At 47.8% G+C, this 14689-nt stretch overlaps 5 protein-coding genes across 5 annotated transcripts; 1 reads left to right on the top strand and 4 right to left on the bottom strand.

Moving 5' to 3' along the window:
- Nucleotides 1-844: 844 nt before the first annotated feature.
- RhiXN_08722 (Retrotransposable element Tf2 protein) lies at nt 845-5437 on the bottom strand (the record flags this gene model as incomplete). The annotated part of the gene is made up of 5 exons (XM_043328538.1): nt 845-1119; nt 1173-3096; nt 3133-4233; nt 4287-4774; nt 4825-5437. The coding sequence occupies 5 exons, from the start codon at nt 5435-5437 to the stop codon at nt 845-847; spliced, it is 4401 nt and encodes a 1466-aa protein (XP_043183923.1).
- Nucleotides 5438-6094: 657 nt separating this feature from the next.
- On the top strand, nt 6095-6792 carry RhiXN_08721 (uncharacterized protein; the record flags this gene model as incomplete). Its single annotated transcript, XM_043328537.1, has 2 exons — nt 6095-6124; nt 6505-6792. 2 exons carry the CDS (start codon nt 6095-6097, stop codon nt 6790-6792), a joined length of 318 nt encoding a protein of 105 aa, XP_043183922.1.
- A 578-nt stretch (nt 6793-7370) lies between these two features.
- On the bottom strand, nt 7371-8042 carry RhiXN_08720 (Retrotransposable element Tf2 protein; the record flags this gene model as incomplete). Its single annotated transcript, XM_043328536.1, has 1 exon — nt 7371-8042. One exon carries the CDS (start codon nt 8040-8042, stop codon nt 7371-7373), a length of 672 nt encoding a protein of 223 aa, XP_043183921.1.
- A 3025-nt stretch (nt 8043-11067) lies between these two features.
- Nucleotides 11068-13641, bottom strand: RhiXN_08719 (Retrotransposable element Tf2 protein; the record flags this gene model as incomplete). Its single annotated transcript, XM_043328535.1, has 1 exon — nt 11068-13641. The coding sequence occupies one exon, from the start codon at nt 13639-13641 to the stop codon at nt 11068-11070; it is 2574 nt and encodes an 857-aa protein (XP_043183920.1).
- A 236-nt stretch (nt 13642-13877) lies between these two features.
- RhiXN_08718 (Retrotransposon-derived protein PEG10) lies at nt 13878-14675 on the bottom strand (the record flags this gene model as incomplete). The annotated part of the gene is made up of 2 exons (XM_043328534.1): nt 13878-14296; nt 14669-14675. The coding sequence occupies 2 exons, from the start codon at nt 14673-14675 to the stop codon at nt 13878-13880; spliced, it is 426 nt and encodes a 141-aa protein (XP_043183919.1).
- Nucleotides 14676-14689: the final 14 nt, after the last annotated feature.

Here is a 14689-nt window from a genome sequence, read left to right as displayed (position 1 = left end):
GGCCTTGGTCATTGTAGTTGGTAGATAGACGTTGTAGGGTAGAACCTTGCCACCTTAAGTGGTATACTTGTACTAGTTACACAGCCACAAGCGCCTGCACCCTTGACGTCCTTACAGACGTTTAGGACAGCAGTCATGGCCAATGGCCATTCACATACCATTCCTTTTTTAGTATGCCCCATTGGGAATACATCTGCCATACTTGGCATGACATGGCTCACTCAGGAGTCCCCCCTTATTGACTGGGTCTCCAGCACAGTAACCTTCCCTGATGTTGTGCACCACTGTAAGGTGGGCACACGCTGGTGGAGTTGGGCGCTTAAGGCCGTACTACTACAGGCAACACGTACGTAATCTAACTAGTAAGGCTATACTACTTCCGCTTAAGGCGGACTACTACTATTTTAAATAATGCGAAGGGGCCTTAGGCCTGGAGGTGTGGTGAGTTAAGGGGTGGTGAGCGTCTGAGTACTACTGGGGCCTGCTACTTAGCTGGCTGACTAATCCTCCTCAATGTGTATGAGACAAGGTAAAATCGACTTGGTGTTTCCAAGCAATTTCCCTGCTGTATATATAGACAACGCACACTATCTACATGGTCTGTGCTTGTGGGAGAAAGAAGTATAGAAGACAAATGAGAAGCGTGCTGCGGGCTGCGCAGAAGCGTGGATTTCTCCTAAGCGCCCTTGGCACGGCATCTCGGCGCGGCATCTCGGCATAATAAGCGCCGAGATCACGTGATCGAAAAACAAAAGATATCAAGTCCGTAAAAAATACTAAAAATAATAGAAAATTCGTCCGATTCTGATGGTATAGTTAAGGAGGTTATAACATTGCCCCCCCCTTAAAGGCTCTTGGCGGCGTCACAAGCCTTTCTGAGTCTAGCTTGGTTGAAGCGCTTGATCTCTTTTTGGCTGTGTTCCAACAGTTCTTCTGGTTCCCACAAGTTGTCTTCTGGGCCATATCCTTTCCATTTGATCAGGTAGAACCACTTTCCACGTTGTCTTTTAGAGTCAATAATTTGCTCTACTTCGTATTCTTCCTCTCCTTCTATTGTTTCAGGAGGAGGGCATTCCGGAAGTGGTTGGGAAGGGGACTTGTGGACTTTGGATAGTAACCCTACATAGAATACGTCATGGATTTTCATGGTTGCAGGGAGTTCCAGGCAATACGCATGGCTGGAGATTTTTTGGTGATTTTGAAGGGACCTAGGCGTCTCGGGTCCAGTTTGTTGGAGTTAGAACGTATCTCCACATTTTTAGCGTCTAGCCAAACTTTTTCTCCGATGGAATATTCCGGGGTCACTCCCTTGATTCCTGCCATCCTTTCTTTTGTCATTCTCAGGGCGGATTCTGCTTCCTTCCATTCCTGTGCCAGGGTATCAGCCACGTTGTCAGCTTCTGGTACGTTTGCTGGGACGTTGGAAGGATTCATGACCGGGTTTCTTCCATAAACCAACTCAAACGGGGTTTTCCCGGTGGCGGAGTGTTTAGCGTTGTTGTACGCGTATTCCGCTAACGGCAACCAGGAGGCCCAGTCCAAATGGTCTGCTGCTACGTATGATCTCAGGTAGAACTCAATGAATTGATTGACCCTTTCTGTTTGACCGTCTGACTCCGGATGGTAGGCCGATGAGAATGAGGGCTTGATCCCAAGGCGTTGGTATAGAGCTCTTAGGAATTTCCCCGTGAACGTTGTCCCGCGGTCTGAGACTGTTTTGACCGGCAGTCCATGTGACTTCCAAACGTGGGTAATGAATAGGTCCGCTAGTCCCTTGGCCGTGACCTTCTTTGTGGTTGGGATAAAATGACCAAACTTGGAGAAGGAATCGATTACCACCAGAATTGCATTGTGCCCATTAGATTTGGGGAATCCCGTGATGAAATTGTAGGATATTGTGTGGAAAGGGAAGGGGGGAACTTCCAAGGGTTTTAGCGCAATGGTAGGTACGCAGGCGCGGCGGTTTGCTTGGCAAGTCGGACAACACTCGACCCATTCTTTGGCTGAGGATTTCATTCCGGGCCACCAATAGGATCTGCTGATAAGTTCAAGCGTCCTTTGCTGTCCTGGGTGTCCTGCCAGCGGGGAGTCATGGAATTCCTTCAATATCCGTTCCTTGAGGGGTTCCGAGTCTGGGACAACTAATTTTCCGCGGTACCATAATAGCTCCTCTTCCCAGTCATAGTCTCGATAGGCTTTCCGGATGGAGGGAGGTGCATTGTCCGCGTCTTCTGTCAAGAACTGTATGATCAGCTCAAGGGAGGGGTCTTCCCTTAATTTGGAGCGTACTTCCGTGACTATTTCCAGTTCTTCTTCTGAAGTGTTGGCAAAGACTTCGGCAGGTAGCATGATTTCCGGTTCCTGGGGTGCATCAATATAGTCCGACCATCTAAATAAGGCATCTGGTTTTCCTGACTGCTTTCCTGGGCAATAGTGGATCTCAAAATTGAAGTCGCTCAGGAAGATACGCCATCGCGCGTGTCTGCGGTTAAAGGTTTGTGCCTGCATCCAGTATTCCAGGTTTCTATGATCCGTGAACACCTGGATTGGTTTATCCGTTGCTTCTAGGAAAATCCTCCATTCTTCCAATGCCTTGATGATAGCCAGAAGTTCTTTATCATGGGTGTCATAGTTGGCTTCTGCCCCCAAGAACGATTTTGACATGTAGGCAATTGGATGTAGTCGGTTATCTGAGCCCCGCTGACTAAGAATGGCTCCCATTGCAACCCCTGAGGCGTTGGTTTCAAGGTAATAGGGGAGTCCTGGGTTGGAATGGATGAGAACCAGCGACTTGGTAACAAGAGCCTTCAACTCCTGAAATGCTGCTTCTTCTAGGTCGCCCCATGACCAGGGGGTTTCCTTTCTGGTAAGATTGTGCAGAGGGCGTGCTACTGAACTGAAATTGGGGATGAACCGTTGGAGGTAGTTAACAAAGCCTAAGAAAGCCTGGACCTGTTTGACCGTTCTGGGTTGAGGCCAGGATGTAACTGCCTCTACCTTCTTCTGATCCATGGAGAAGCCTGATGGGGATATAACAATGCCAAGATAATCGACTGTAGTGACGTGGAAGTGACATTTTGACAGTTTGCAAAAGAGCTGGTTCTTCATAAGTCAAGACAGTACTTCTCTGACATGGGTTGGATGGTCTTCTGGGCTTTCTGAGAAAATGAGAATATCATCCAGGTAAATCACCACTGTGACGTCAATCAGATCCCTGAACAGGTTGTTCATAAAGTGTTGAAATGCGGCCGGGGCGTTGGTAAGGCCAAAGGGCATCACCAGGTATTCAAACAACCCGTACTTTGTTCTGAAAGCTGTCTTCCATTTGTCCCCTTCCTTGATCCGGACATTGTTATAACCCCAGCGTAGATCCAGTTTGGTGAACATCTTGGCATGCCTTAATTTGGCCATGAGGTCATCTTGCCTGGGAAGCGGGTAGACGTTTTTATGTGTGACATCATTCAACTTCCTATAGTTGACTACCAATCTGAGAGAGCCATCTGCCTTTTTGATGAACATAACCGGGGCGCCTGCGGAGGAAGTACTGGGTTGGATCTTTCCTGTGGCCAATTCCTTGTCAATGTGTTGTTTCAACGCCTTAGATTCTGCATCCGTCATGCCGTATATAGGGCCAGGGGTCAGTTTGGCGTCCGGGACAAGGTCTATAGAGATGTCATACTCCCTATGTGGAGGGAGGACCTTAAATTCTTCTTTGCCAAAGACTTTAGCAAACTCATGGTATTGAGGGGGGAGATCTGCTAAAGGGTCTGAGTCCGCTTCTTCTTCGGAGGCAATTTGAACTTGCTCAGGGAAGGTGACTAGTCCCGGTTGCCAATCAATCAAAGGAGCTTCTGCTGTTAACCATGTCATGCCTAGAATAGCCGGTGTGTTGCCTATGGGGCAAACAAGGAAAGGAATAGTGTGGGAGTGGCCATTGGCCGAGACCGCAAGTTGAACCTGGTGCCAAATGCAACCAGTCTGGGATATGGTACCATCTAACATTCTCACAACTCGTGGATTTTCAAGCTGGGTTTTTGGTATTTTATATTTTTCCACGATCGAGGGGGAGATGAAGTTCAATGTGGCTCCTGAGTCAATGAGAGTTTTAAGAGGTTCCGTTGGGAAGTTGTGCAGTTTGAGATTGATAAATAAGAGAGGCTTTTTATTCGAGTCTAGAGCCAAAGATACAAATTTGCAATCCAATACATGCACATCTAATTTAGGGGCCAGGGGCTTGACGGTAGTCCTTGGCCTTAGTCTTTTCCCGACCCTTCCTCTTCTGCTACCTTGGCCACTTCCTTGATTGTGGCTTTCCAACCATTAGGGCATTGTTTGATGCCATGCCCTTTTTGGCCGCACTTGACGCAAAGGCCAGACGCGCGGCGGCGGTCCCTTTCCTCTGGGGTGACGTAGTTGGGATCCTTGGATAGGCGGACCCTGGTGGTGGTAGTGGAGGTGGCCACGGTGGCCGGGGACTTGGCTGGTGCCTTTTTTGGGCGATTCTCCTCATTTTTGCGGCGGATGTTGTCAATTTTAATAGAGGCCGCAAAAATTGCCTCAAGTTCATCGGGAACACTATCCTTGGTTGATAGCAGTTCCTTGACTTTCCAGTGGAGGCCTTGCGTGAACTGTGCAATATAGGCCTCTTTGTTCCAGTCTAATTCCGCCATGAGGTTGCAGAACTCCGTGACATACTTGGAGGTTGTGGTAGTTTGGGAGAGAGCCGCAATTTTTCTGGCAGCAGCTCTTTTGGCATCGGGGTTGTCAAAGGCCTCTTTGAATTTGGCCGTTAAGGCCGGGATGGTGGATGGGGGTTGCCCTCACCCTTGATAATAGCCCCAATGAGGGGGAGTGCCCAGTCGGCCGCCTTGTCTGTCATGTGGTATAATATCCACACGACCATCTGCTCTTCTTCATTGAATTGGTCTTGATGAAGCGCAACCCAAAGTAGCATGCAATCTAGCCACTGGGTTGCCTTTCTCCCCCTGGAATCCCCCTTGTATGGGTCAGGGAGATCCATCTTGGGCCGCTTGATGCTGGACCCTGAATCAAAGGGAGTAAGAGAGCTTAGGCTCCTTGGCGTTCCGCGAGGCTCCTTCTTTGGGACTCTCCTGGGTTCTTCTTCTTCTTCAGAGTCATAACCCGTTCCTCTAGAGGGGCGGAACGGGGCCTTGAGTCCAGGCCTAACCGTGCCTGGAGTGTGGACTTCCCCTCCTGTATGTGTAGGAGGGGTGATAGGCCCAGTCGATGGGCCAGGCTTGGTTTGGGGGGCTCCTTGATCTTTATCCCCAAGGAGGTCCGCTGTTTCCTTGCATATGGCCCTAAGCTTGGTGATTTGCTGGCTTTGGGCACGGATTTGGTCCTGCAGGGACCCGACTGTGGCTGTGAGGGCTGTGATAGCCTCGAGGAGAGCGGCAGGGGACGGCTCTGGTTCCATCCTGGGCAAGTCTTGCGGAGCGGGAGATGTGCTGCGAGAGGCCGGTTGGGAGTGGGATGGAATGGAACGTTGAGAGGAGCGCAAGGAAGGCCGAGGATAGGGGTGTGGGACTCCAGAGCGGGTGGAGGGAATGGTGAAAATGGTGTGGGGGTGATAGTGCCTATATCAGGACTTATGAGCGGTTTTTCTGTAGTATACTGGCGCTAAACCCTTGCGTCTAGTACCTAGCGTTGGACTGTCCCTACAACAAATCAGCAGACCTGGCGGTTGTGATATGGGCGGGTTTTCAGCAAGCGGGTATTTCAGTGGTCTAGGGTTGCTGACTACTGAGTTCCGGCAAAACTTGGGGTATGCGGGGGATTAGAACCCGTCTGCCTTATAGCAATTTGGTACTACCAGGGACCAACGTCTGTTTGATTATTCAAGACAAAAGGCGAGTCCAATCTGGTGTTTTCCCTTGTGCTAGTACAGGGGGTCTTCTCCTTGTCAATCAAGCCTACTACAAGTTGATTTTACAATGTTGTGCACCACTGTAAGGTGGGCACACGCTGGTGGAGTTGGGCGCTTAAGGCCGTACTACTACAGGCAACACGTACGTAATCTAACTAGTAAGGCTATACTACTTCCGCTTAAGGCGGACTACTACTATTTTAAATAATGCGAAGGGGCCTTAGGCCTGGAGGTGTGGTGAGTTAAGGGGTGGTGAGCGTCTGAGTACTACTGGGGCCTGCTACTTAGCTGGCTGACTAATCCTCCTCAATGTGTATGAGACAAGGTAAAATCGACTTGGTGTTTCCAAGCAATTTCCCTGCTGTATATATAGACAACGCACACTATCTACATGGTCTGTGCTTGTGGGAGAAAGAAGTATAGAAGACAAATGAGAAGCGTGCTGCGGGCTGCGCAGAAGCGTGGATTTCTCCTAAGCGCCCTTGGCACGGCATCTCGGCGCGGCATCTCGGCATAATAAGCGCCGAGATCACGTGATCGAAAAACAAAAGATATCAAGTCCGTAAAAAATACTAAAAATAATAGAAAATTCGTCCGATTCTGATGGTATAGTTAAGGAGGTTATAACACCTGACCTAGTCAAAATTGCATCCAAAGAAGAGGCCAATCCAAATCCTTTAGCAGACCTCCCCACGCAATACTGCAAATTTGCTAAAGTGTTTGGTGAAGAGGAATTCAAGGTCTTGCCTCCCCATTGGGAGTACAATATAGCAATTGACCTTATTCCTGATGCCAAACTCTCCCCTGGACCAATCTACGGCATGACAGATGCAGAATCCAAGGCCCTCAAACAACACATTGTGTCCTGGACGTCCTTAAGGGGCGTCAAGGTAGCGGGCGCTTGAGGCCGTATAGAACTGAGTAAAACCGCGTAAGGCGGCAAGGGGTCTACCTACGACAACAAACTAACTAACTACGGTGGTCAGACGCTATAAGGCGTCGACAAGCTACCTACAACAACAAACTAACTAACTACGGTGGTCAGACGCTATAAGGCGTTGACAAGCTACCTAAGTACAGTGAGGACAACGCTTAAGGCGTGTATCTAAGTGGTTACCGGCTGTAAGGCCTTGTACAATGTGTGGAGTGCAACAAGAGGTAATCAACCTGGGTGTTACCATGGTTGGTTGGCCTCCTTATATATTCTACAGAGTGACTAATTACAAATACATCATATCCAATATGTAATCCAATAAGAACCCTGTTCCGCAGTCGGCCTTACTCATGCATACATGTCACTGACATGTCATAGTGATGTCATCAGGTGGAGGTGGCTACGTATGCTGAGGTAAGCATGGAAGGGGACATGGCTCGGCGCTTAGCGTATGGTATAAGCGCCGAAGTCACGTGATCGAAAATGTTGTCCATTAGACTTTGTTTAAATTCGAGAAAATGGGAATAAATTCCCTGGTATCGACTGTGTCTACGACACTGCCCCCCCTCTAAGGGCCTTGGCAGCGCCAAGGGCCTTCTTTTTCATTTCTTTTTCAAATTTTTCTAGGATTTTTTCGGCGTTTTTGAGGTTCTCCCTTGGTTCCCAGGTATTCTCCTCTGATCCGTAGCCTTTCCATTTTACCCTGAAAAACCACTTCCCGTTTCTTTCTTCCATGTCTGTGATCCCTTCAACCTTGTATTCTTCTTCTCCATCCACGGTGACAGGTGGTGGCCAGTTCTTGAAGTTGCGCTTTTTATCCCTTTTGACCTTTGACAGAAGACCCACGTAGAAAACATTGTGGATTCTCATTGTGGGCGGAAGTTCTAGGCGGTATGCTCTGTTGGAGATTTTCTTGGTTACTTTGAAGGGGCCTAGGCGTTGTTTGGTTAGCTTTGGACTAAGGGTCTTTAGCTTCACGTTTTTGGCGTCTAGCCAGGCTTCTTCCCCAATTTCAAACTCAAGTGGTTCTCCTACTTCTCTGGCCACCATGCGTGTCTTTGATTGCCGGAGTGCTGCCTCTATTTCCCGCCATTGTGCCTCCATCTGGGTTGCTAGATTGTCTGCCTCAGGGACGTCTGTTGGAACGTTACTTGGAGTCAAGGAAGGTTCCCAGCTGTATAGTGCCTTAAAGGGGGATTTGCCTGTTGTGTCATAACCCATATCTGGAAAGGTTATTACCATATATATCCACTGTCAAAGATATATATAGTATATGTGATGCACAGTGATATATGAATAATATATATTGCTGGGGGACGTTGCACTCCCCCCGCCCCCCTAGCCGTGGGCCAATGTTAAGGGAGCCCGCGGGCAAGGTCTGAATAATATATTATTATAGAAGAGATTATGTCATCCCCCCCCCCACCTCAAATCCGTAGTAGTTTAGTATAGTATTTGATAAAGGACTGGAGGGGGGGAGGTCATGTGACCCTGGTGGACTGTCAGTCTCTAAGTCATGAGCCCTTAGAGTAATGACAGTTCTGACTGCATATATGTGAGTATATGCGGCCTTCTAAAGACTGTGGAATATCCTATTAGTAGGTGGCTTGGTCAGGAGACATGCCAGCAAAGGCATGGGTCATGACATTGCCCCCCTTTTAAGCACAAGTCTAGGGGACCTAGATCTGTGCAAAATAAGAGGAAAGCTACCTCTAACAGGATACCAGCACTGAATGGACAGAAAAAAAATTTCCCATTTTTGACAGTAATTGGCCAACAGTCATTGGCCAACTACACATGGTTCATCTTGATAGTCCATCCTCCATAGCCTTTAGTTGAAAGTAGTGACATGGTTGTAACTCTCCTCTTGACCTTGGAGTAGTTACCACCCTGTAACCCTACTTTCTTCTCTCTACTCTATCCCCCTTTTAGTGCAAGTTTTAGGGGACCTGAAATTGCACTTATTGAAAATGACTTGACCAATTTTCAATGAAATGCTGTTTGTTCAATATTTGCAGTCATTCATCACTGCCTTCTTCCCTCCCAGGGTTCAAGTAAGGCTAGCTGGAATTGAACCAGACTTATAGAGCTAGACCAAGAGCCTTACTGATCCTGAAGCAGATAAAAGATCATGAAGTAGGAGAGGTAAAGCTAGCTGGGGATGATCCAGCCTTTTAGCAGACCACACACTCTACCATCCCCACCATGATCTAAGGAAGTATCAATATTTGCGGCCATTTAGAGACTGTCTTCTTCCCTCCCAGGGTCCAAGTAAGGCTAGCTGGAATTGAACCAGACTTATATAGCTAGACCAAGAGCCTTACTGACCCAAAGCAGATGAAAGACCATGAAGTAGGAGAGGTGAAGCTAGCTGGGGATGATCCAGCCTTTTAGCAGACCACACACTCTACCATCCCTACCATGGTCCAAGGAAGTACTGATCAAACTGATGGAAAGGGTGCTTAACCATATGTCTGTGTGCTAGAGGTGAAGATCAATCCTCTCAAGTAGTCTTGAAGCAAGAGTTGACTGATAGGTAAGAAAGACTTCTTCCTTATAATGGAAAAGTTGTTGATCATTGAGTATAAGTAGATATGTCAATGGGTAAGGTTAGCTGGAATTGAACCAAGCTCTCCCCTCTCCAAGAACCTTATTATTCCTATGACCTAGATAGAGGGGGGACCCTAAACCCCCTCAGAAAGAGTAAGAAGTAGTACTCAATGTTGTAAGACTCAGTCCCTTCTGAGTAAGTAGTATGATCTTGACCTATGCTGACTTGGGAAAGGTATGATTACTAGTTAGATATATGGTTGATTAAGCAAGGATAAGGGAATGGAAGCTGGACCAAAAGCATTCCATTGCCTGAAGGAGACCTTAATGTTCTGACATCATGATAGAGAGAGTTCATGATATCAAATGTTTACTCATGTTTACACACAATGGTCATGTGATCACCAATAAATGGTCACAAGTTCACACATTAAGGGAGCATGCCTCCCTGGACCTATCTAAGTTTTTGGGTTCAAAGACAGGGGGGAAAAACAAGCTTGTTTTTAAGCAGCTGTCCCCACCCCTTTATATACCTGGGCTTCACTTGGGTCTATATACATATTTCAAACTGCAGCACAGCCTCAAGAAGCAGTATGAGTCAAAGAAGCATCAGGGTCTTCTTTGATTAGCCAATCAGAAAGCAGTAAAAGAACCGGTGAAAAGAAGTTCCGGTGGAGGAGATACTATATTTGGAAGAAGTTGGAAGAAAAGAAGCTCCAGAACCTTCTAGAAGGATGAGTCATCCACATGGTGTGCACAGCCACACTCCAATATGACTCATCCAAATTTCCTTTTATGGTAATCCTATTCCCCAATCCGGCCCAGGATAGCCGGTCACCCGCACAGCCACAATCACATGACAGTGGCATTACCATGACAAATGGGACATGATTTGAAATGGCATATTTGGTCATGTGATGTGGCTGTGTCAAATCAAATTCATGACTAATCCATCTTTGTCAGCATCAATTACATAATCATCAATTACATAATCTGTGATGACTAAGCATGATTGGATTTGTCATGGTTGATTTGTCATCTTCCCAAAAGGGAAGGTGGACTTCCTTATTTGGTAACTCCTCAGTCAATACCTTCTTGACCTAGGTATTTCCTGTTTTGGCAGGAGAGTTACCATTTAAGGTAATCCAAGTACCAAGGGGTTGACCTTCATTCTTCATATATATGATGCATCATTGATGTAGGGGCATTAGTCATCCCCACATCCCCTATAGGCAATACATATACACATATATATGTATATATATACTGGGTATAGGTAAGCAGCTTGATTTCAATGTCATAACCCATATCTGGAAAGGTTATTACCATATATATCCACTGTCAAAGATATATAGTATATGTGATGCACAGTGATATATGAATAATATATATTGCTGGGGGACGTTGCACTCCCCCCGCCCCCCTAGCCGTGGGCCAATGTTAAGGGAGCCCGCGGGCAAGGTCTGAATAATATATTATTATAGAAGAGATTATGTCATCCCCCCCCCCACCTCAAATCCGTAGTAGTTTAGTATAGTATTTGATAAAGGACTGGAGGGGGGGAGGTCATGTGACCCTGGTGGACTGTCAGTCTCTAAGTCATGAGCCCTTAGAGTAATGACAGTTCTGACTGCATATATGTGAGTATATGCGGCCTTCTAAAGACTGTGGAATATCCTATTAGTAGGTGGCTTGGTCAGGAGACATGCCAGCAAAGGCATGGGTCATGACATGTTGAGCTGTGTACCGCGTTATTGTAGGCAAATTCCGCCATTGGTAACCACTTAACCCAGTCTTTCTGGTTTACCCCTGAGTAGGCCTGTAAAAAGTGTTTGACCGTGGGGTTCACACGTTCTGTTTGCCCGTCGCTTTGGGGATGATAGGCCAAAGAGAAGTGGGGGTCTATTCCCAGGCGTTGGTACAGGGCCTTCAGGAATTTGTTATTAAAAACCCGTCCGCGGTCTGATATTGTCTTCTCAGGCATGCCGTAGCGTTTCCATATATGGCGTAGGAATAGGTCCGCTAACTCCGGGGCCTTGAGCTTCTTGGAACACTCTACTAGGATCACGTACTTGGTAAAACTATCCACAATGACCAGGATAGAATCACTATTTCTGTCTTTGGGCAGGTCTACTATCATGTTGTATGACACATGTTGCCACAAGCGTGATGGGAGTTCCAGAGGCTGAGGTGGGATCGACGCGTACTTGGGTTTCTGAATCCGTTGGCAGATTTCACATGAGTCAACGTGCCAGTATGTGTTGGCACGGATGCCGGGCCAGTAGTAAGTCCTGGATACTAACTCTAGAGTCCTTTGTCTGCCTGGATGACCCGCCAATGGGCTATTGTGGAAGATCCTGAGCAAATCTGTCCTTAAGGTTCCTACATCTGGTACTACAATCCGTCCTTGGTAAAACAATAGGCCAGCCTCCATTTCATAATCCTTGAATGCGCGTTTAATGGAGGGTGGTGCCTTGGACTCATTTTGTAGGAACTGCAAGATCTCTTCCAAGGATTCATCCTGGTCTAGAGAAGCCTTGATCTGGCGTTGTAGCTCTTTTTCAGGAGTTACTAGGGCAACGTTGGCAAATACGGGGTCTGGGAGCATGGTTTGATCCGCAGGTGGGATGTCAGCATGATCAGCACGTCGTGAGAGGGCATCAGGTTTTCCTGACTGTTTCCCTGGGTGGTAGACTATCTGGAAATTGTATCCGGCAAGTAGTAAATGCCATTGTGCATGGCGTTGGTTGAATGTCCAGGATTCTTTCCAATATTCCAGGTTACGATGGTCCGTGAACACAGTGATTGGGTGTGGTGTTCCTTCCAAGAAGATGCGCCAGTACTTGAAGGAGCAGATGATGGCTAGAAGCTCCTTGTCGTGCATGTCATAGTTTTGCTTGGCCCCCTTGAATGACTCCAATAAGAAACCTAATGGGTGCAGGCGGCTGTCTTCTTGGCGTTGGCTGAGTATGGATCCCAAGGCTGCACCAGAGGCGTCTGTTTCCAAGAAATAAGGTTTGGATGGATCAGCGTGGCAAAGGACCGGGGCGCTGGTGATGGCATCCTTTAACCCTTGGAAGGCTTCTTGTTCCCTGGTGTCCCATTTCCACGGCGTGTCCTTTTTGACTAGGTTATGTAATGGCCTAGCCATGTGGCTAAAGTTGGCAACAAAACGACAAAGGAAGTTGGCAAATCCCAGAAACAATTGGACTTCTTTAACCTTAGTAGGTACCGGCCAGTCTTGTACCGCCTGGATTTTGAGCCTATCCAGGCTAAAACCCTTATCTGAGACAATGATCCCTAGGTATTCCACAGAGGTGATGTGGAATGTGCACTTGGATGCCTTGCAGAACAGTTGATTTTCCATCAGTCGCCTCAGAACCTCATGAACGTGTTGTGTATGCGATGCGTCATCCTTAGAGTATATCAGGATATCATCAAGGTAGATAATGACACATACATCCAGTAAATCCTTGAATAGCTTGTTCATGAAATGCTGAAAGGCGGCAGGTGCGTTTGTTAAGCCGAAGGTCATAACCAGGGATTTGTAGAGGCCGTACTTTGTTTGGAATGCGGTTTTCCATTCGTCACCTTCTTTTACCCGTACGTTGTTGTAACCCCAACGTAAGTCCAGCTTAGTAAAGACCTTGGCGCCGTGGAGCTGGGACATGAGGTTGTCTGGACGAGGGAGCGGGTAGACGTTCTTTTTGGTACGGTTGTTAAGGCGGCAATAATCAACAACCAGACGGCGGGACCCATCCTTTTTGGGTACAAACATTACAGGGGAGCTGATAGAAGATTTACTGGGGCGGATCTTGCCTGCCTTGAGTTCATCCCTGAGCCAATCTTTGAGCGTGGCGGATTTGGCGTTGGTCATGCTATATAGCAGAGAGTTCAAGGGGCCTTCTTCTGTTAGTTCAATCCCAATGTCATAATGCCGGTGCGGGGGAAGCTTGTTGAATTCCTCCTCTCCAAATACCTTGGCGTATTGATGGTATTTGGAAGGAACTCCTTCAAGGGGGTTTTGATCAGCTTCCTCCTCCTCAGCAATGGCTACATGTTCTGGTGGTGCATGGGGAAAGGAGAGGGTGCGTTGATTCCAATCAATCTCTGGGTTATGGGCATCTAACCATTTCAATCCCAAGATGGCGGCGTGGGACCCTGTGTTACAGACCAAGAAGGTCTTGGTCATACGTTTGCCATTGAAGGAGAAGGTTAGGTTAGCCTTCTTCCAAATTTTGCCAGCCTGGGGGCTCAACCCATCAAGCATAGTCACGGTGCAGGGAGAAGGGAGGTCTATGAGTGGAAGGCGGAGTGATTCCGCGGTATGGGGGTGAAGGAAGGATGAGGTGGCGCCTGAGTCTATCAGGACTTCTAGGGGTTCCGCTGTTTTCTCTGGTGTGATCAAAATGGTGAAGAGGGGTGATATTTTACTACTAGATATATTACAAAATTTGATACACAAGCCAGAGTCCTTGGGGTCCTTGCGCGCAGCAGCAGGTCCCCTTAGTCTTTTCCTGATTTGGGTCCAGACTCTTTGCCAATCTTGGCGGCTTCTTTCTTGACGCCTTCCTCCTTAGGCGTGGCTTTCCAGCCAGTGCGGCATTCCGCAAACTTGTGCCCTGATTTGCCGCACTTGATGCATAGGCCTTCAGCCTGGCGGCGGTTTTGTTCCTCCTCAGAGACAAAATTGGGGTTGCTGGAGAGGCGCCCTGGTCTTGTGGCCTGTTGGCTGGTACTTGTCCCCCTATTGGGGGTGGAAGAGCTTCCAGACTTATTACCCTTAGGCGGGTGGCTGGTACGTTCTTCACGGAGGGCGTTATCAATGACCAGAGCCGCATTCTGCAGCTCAAGGAGTGTTGTAGGGCGCCGCTCTCGGGTGGCAATGAGGCGGCTGACCTCCCAGTGGAGGTGTCCTAGACGTCCTTAAGGGGCGTCAAGGCAGCGGGCGCTTGTGGCCGTATGTACTAAGTGAGAAACCGCTTAAGGCAGTGGAGTTGCTACCTACAACAACAAGCTACCTAACTACAATGACCATGCGCTATAAGGCGGCGGCAAACTACGTAAGTACAGTGAGAACAACGCTTAAGGCGTGTACCTAATTGGTTACTGGCTGTAAGGCCTTGTACAATGTGTAGAGTGCGACAAGAGGTAATCGACCTGGGTGTTACCATGGTTGGTTGGCCTCCTTATATATTCTACAGAAGTGCTATTTACAAATATGTTATATCCAATACCATAACCAATAAGAACCCCACTCCGCAGTTGGCCTTACTCATGCATACGTGTCATTTGACGTGTCATGATGACGTCATAGG

Source organism: Rhizoctonia solani, chromosome 10 (assembly GCF_016906535.1).
Source record: "Rhizoctonia solani chromosome 10, complete sequence".
NCBI lineage: Eukaryota > Fungi > Basidiomycota > Agaricomycetes > Cantharellales > Ceratobasidiaceae > Rhizoctonia > Rhizoctonia solani.
This window is presented reverse-complemented; position numbering and strand designations above follow the sequence as displayed.